At 38.4% G+C, this 1,883-nt stretch overlaps 1 protein-coding gene across 1 annotated transcript; it reads left to right on the forward strand.

Moving 5' to 3' along the window:
• Positions 1-587: 587 nt before the first annotated feature.
• On the forward strand, positions 588-1,661 carry LOC130897436 (uncharacterized). Its single transcript, XM_057806283.1, has one exon. It carries the CDS (start codon positions 588-590, stop codon positions 1,659-1,661), a length of 1,074 nt encoding a protein of 357 aa, XP_057662266.1.
• The last annotated feature ends 222 nt before the right edge of the window (positions 1,662-1,883 follow it).

Raw genomic sequence — 1,883 nt, forward strand, 5'->3', positions numbered from 1 at the left:
TATCTAGTATTCGCTTCGATTGTAACATTACCACTGGAGCCTTCGATGCAAACAGACCTGCTCATACTATATACGAATTCGTCATACAAGTGGATCCAGGATATTCCATAGACGAAATTCCTCATAATTTGCTCTATTTACCTGTTATACCACAACGTGAAATAACCAATATCACCGTCATCGCTTTAGACCAAGACGGTCAGCCTGTAAACTTTCGTGGAGAACTAAGTACGTTGGTGTTGGAGCTTAGAGCGCGAAGCAAATGGGACTAATAATAAATCATAAAAGACAGTCTACAGAGCATTCAACTTCATTAGATAAGCTACCATCAAAGCTGAAGCAACTCACGTTCGCAAACAAATTGGTTCTGCAATCGTTGGGTTTTAAATTGAAAAATGACAACAATGTATGGAAAACGTCAACGCCAAAACGACAACATGCCTCCAGTGTTTGATATCTACCGTAAGCCGATGTTTGACGATTAAATTCGAAAGGCTGAATACAGAACCTATGCTCCATTTATAAAGTCATTCAATTGCAGTGACATTGTGGAGTTTAGCATTAATCAGGTTGATTCGTTCTTTGCAATGAGCGAAACTTTGTTGTGCATTAAAGGTTCGCTTGAAATACACGGAGCTGGTGACGTAAAATTAGCAAATAATGTTGGAGCCTTTCTATTCGATTCATGTACGTACAGTGAAAGTGCCAGGGAAATGGAAACAGTTCGGGATCCTGGAATAGTGAGTGCCGTACGTGCTATGACTTGTTATAACCAAGAAGATTCCAATCATATGGCTATAGCCGGCTGGAATTACCCGAAAGATCCTATTCTGAATGTTAGCGACAAGTCCTTCAACCTTCAAATACCTCTCAAACATATTTTCAGCATTTTCAACGATTATTCAATGATTACATGTGGGCGTCAAACAATACGACTAGTTCGGGCACGAAATGATAATGATTGCTTATATATTACTGAAAAGAATGTCTCTGGAACGCTCTCCACTACAACAGCTAAAATAAACATTACAAGCGTTGAGCTAAAAGTTAAACATATCTTTCCTAATAACGACATAAAATTAAATCTCATGAAATCCATTCAAAAAGATCAACCTATAGTTATTCCATTTAGGAAGTGGGAGTTACACGAATTACCCTCAATTACTAAAGTAGCAAGACATGAAGTTTGGGCTGTCAAGACATCCACTTCAGTTGAAAGACCTCGTTTTGTTATTGTTTTCTTTCAAACCGACAAACGTAACTTGAGTACAGCTGACCCGACTTTATTTGACAATACCGACGTACAAAGTATAAGACTGTCACTTAATGGTGATTATTGGCCCAATGAAAGAATGCAATTGGATTTCGCTAAAACTGATTACAATGAAGCCTATTTTAACTATACTGAATTCTATCCTAACTACGCAAACTCCACACAGAAGCGCCCCCTGCTGGATTATTCTTCTTTCAAGAAACGAGCATTGTTTGTTATCGATTGTTCAAAACAGGAGGAAAGCATGAAGGCATCCACAGTCGATGTGAAACTTGACATTGAAGCAAACATAGGTTTTCCCGAAAATACCAAAGTCTATTGCATCATAATTCACGATTGTGTAATGGAATACTTCCCCCTCACCGAAATTGTTAAAAGCTTGAACTAGATGTTGTGAGTTAGTGTTCGAGCAGACGTCAACATGAGAGTAGCTTTTGTAGACATTCAAGGTTTTGTCGTAGACGGTCTTTTCGTTGCCAAAGAGCTCACCATAGAAATTGGCTTCAAAAGTTCACATTACATATTTTTACCACCGCAACCGTTTTCTACATTAAGTAACGAGGACAAAAAGACCACATCATACATGGAAAGAAATGTGCACGGCATTCGA

This window comes from Diorhabda carinulata, chromosome 8 (assembly GCF_026250575.1).
Source record: "Diorhabda carinulata isolate Delta chromosome 8, icDioCari1.1, whole genome shotgun sequence".
NCBI lineage: Eukaryota > Metazoa > Arthropoda > Insecta > Coleoptera > Chrysomelidae > Diorhabda > Diorhabda carinulata.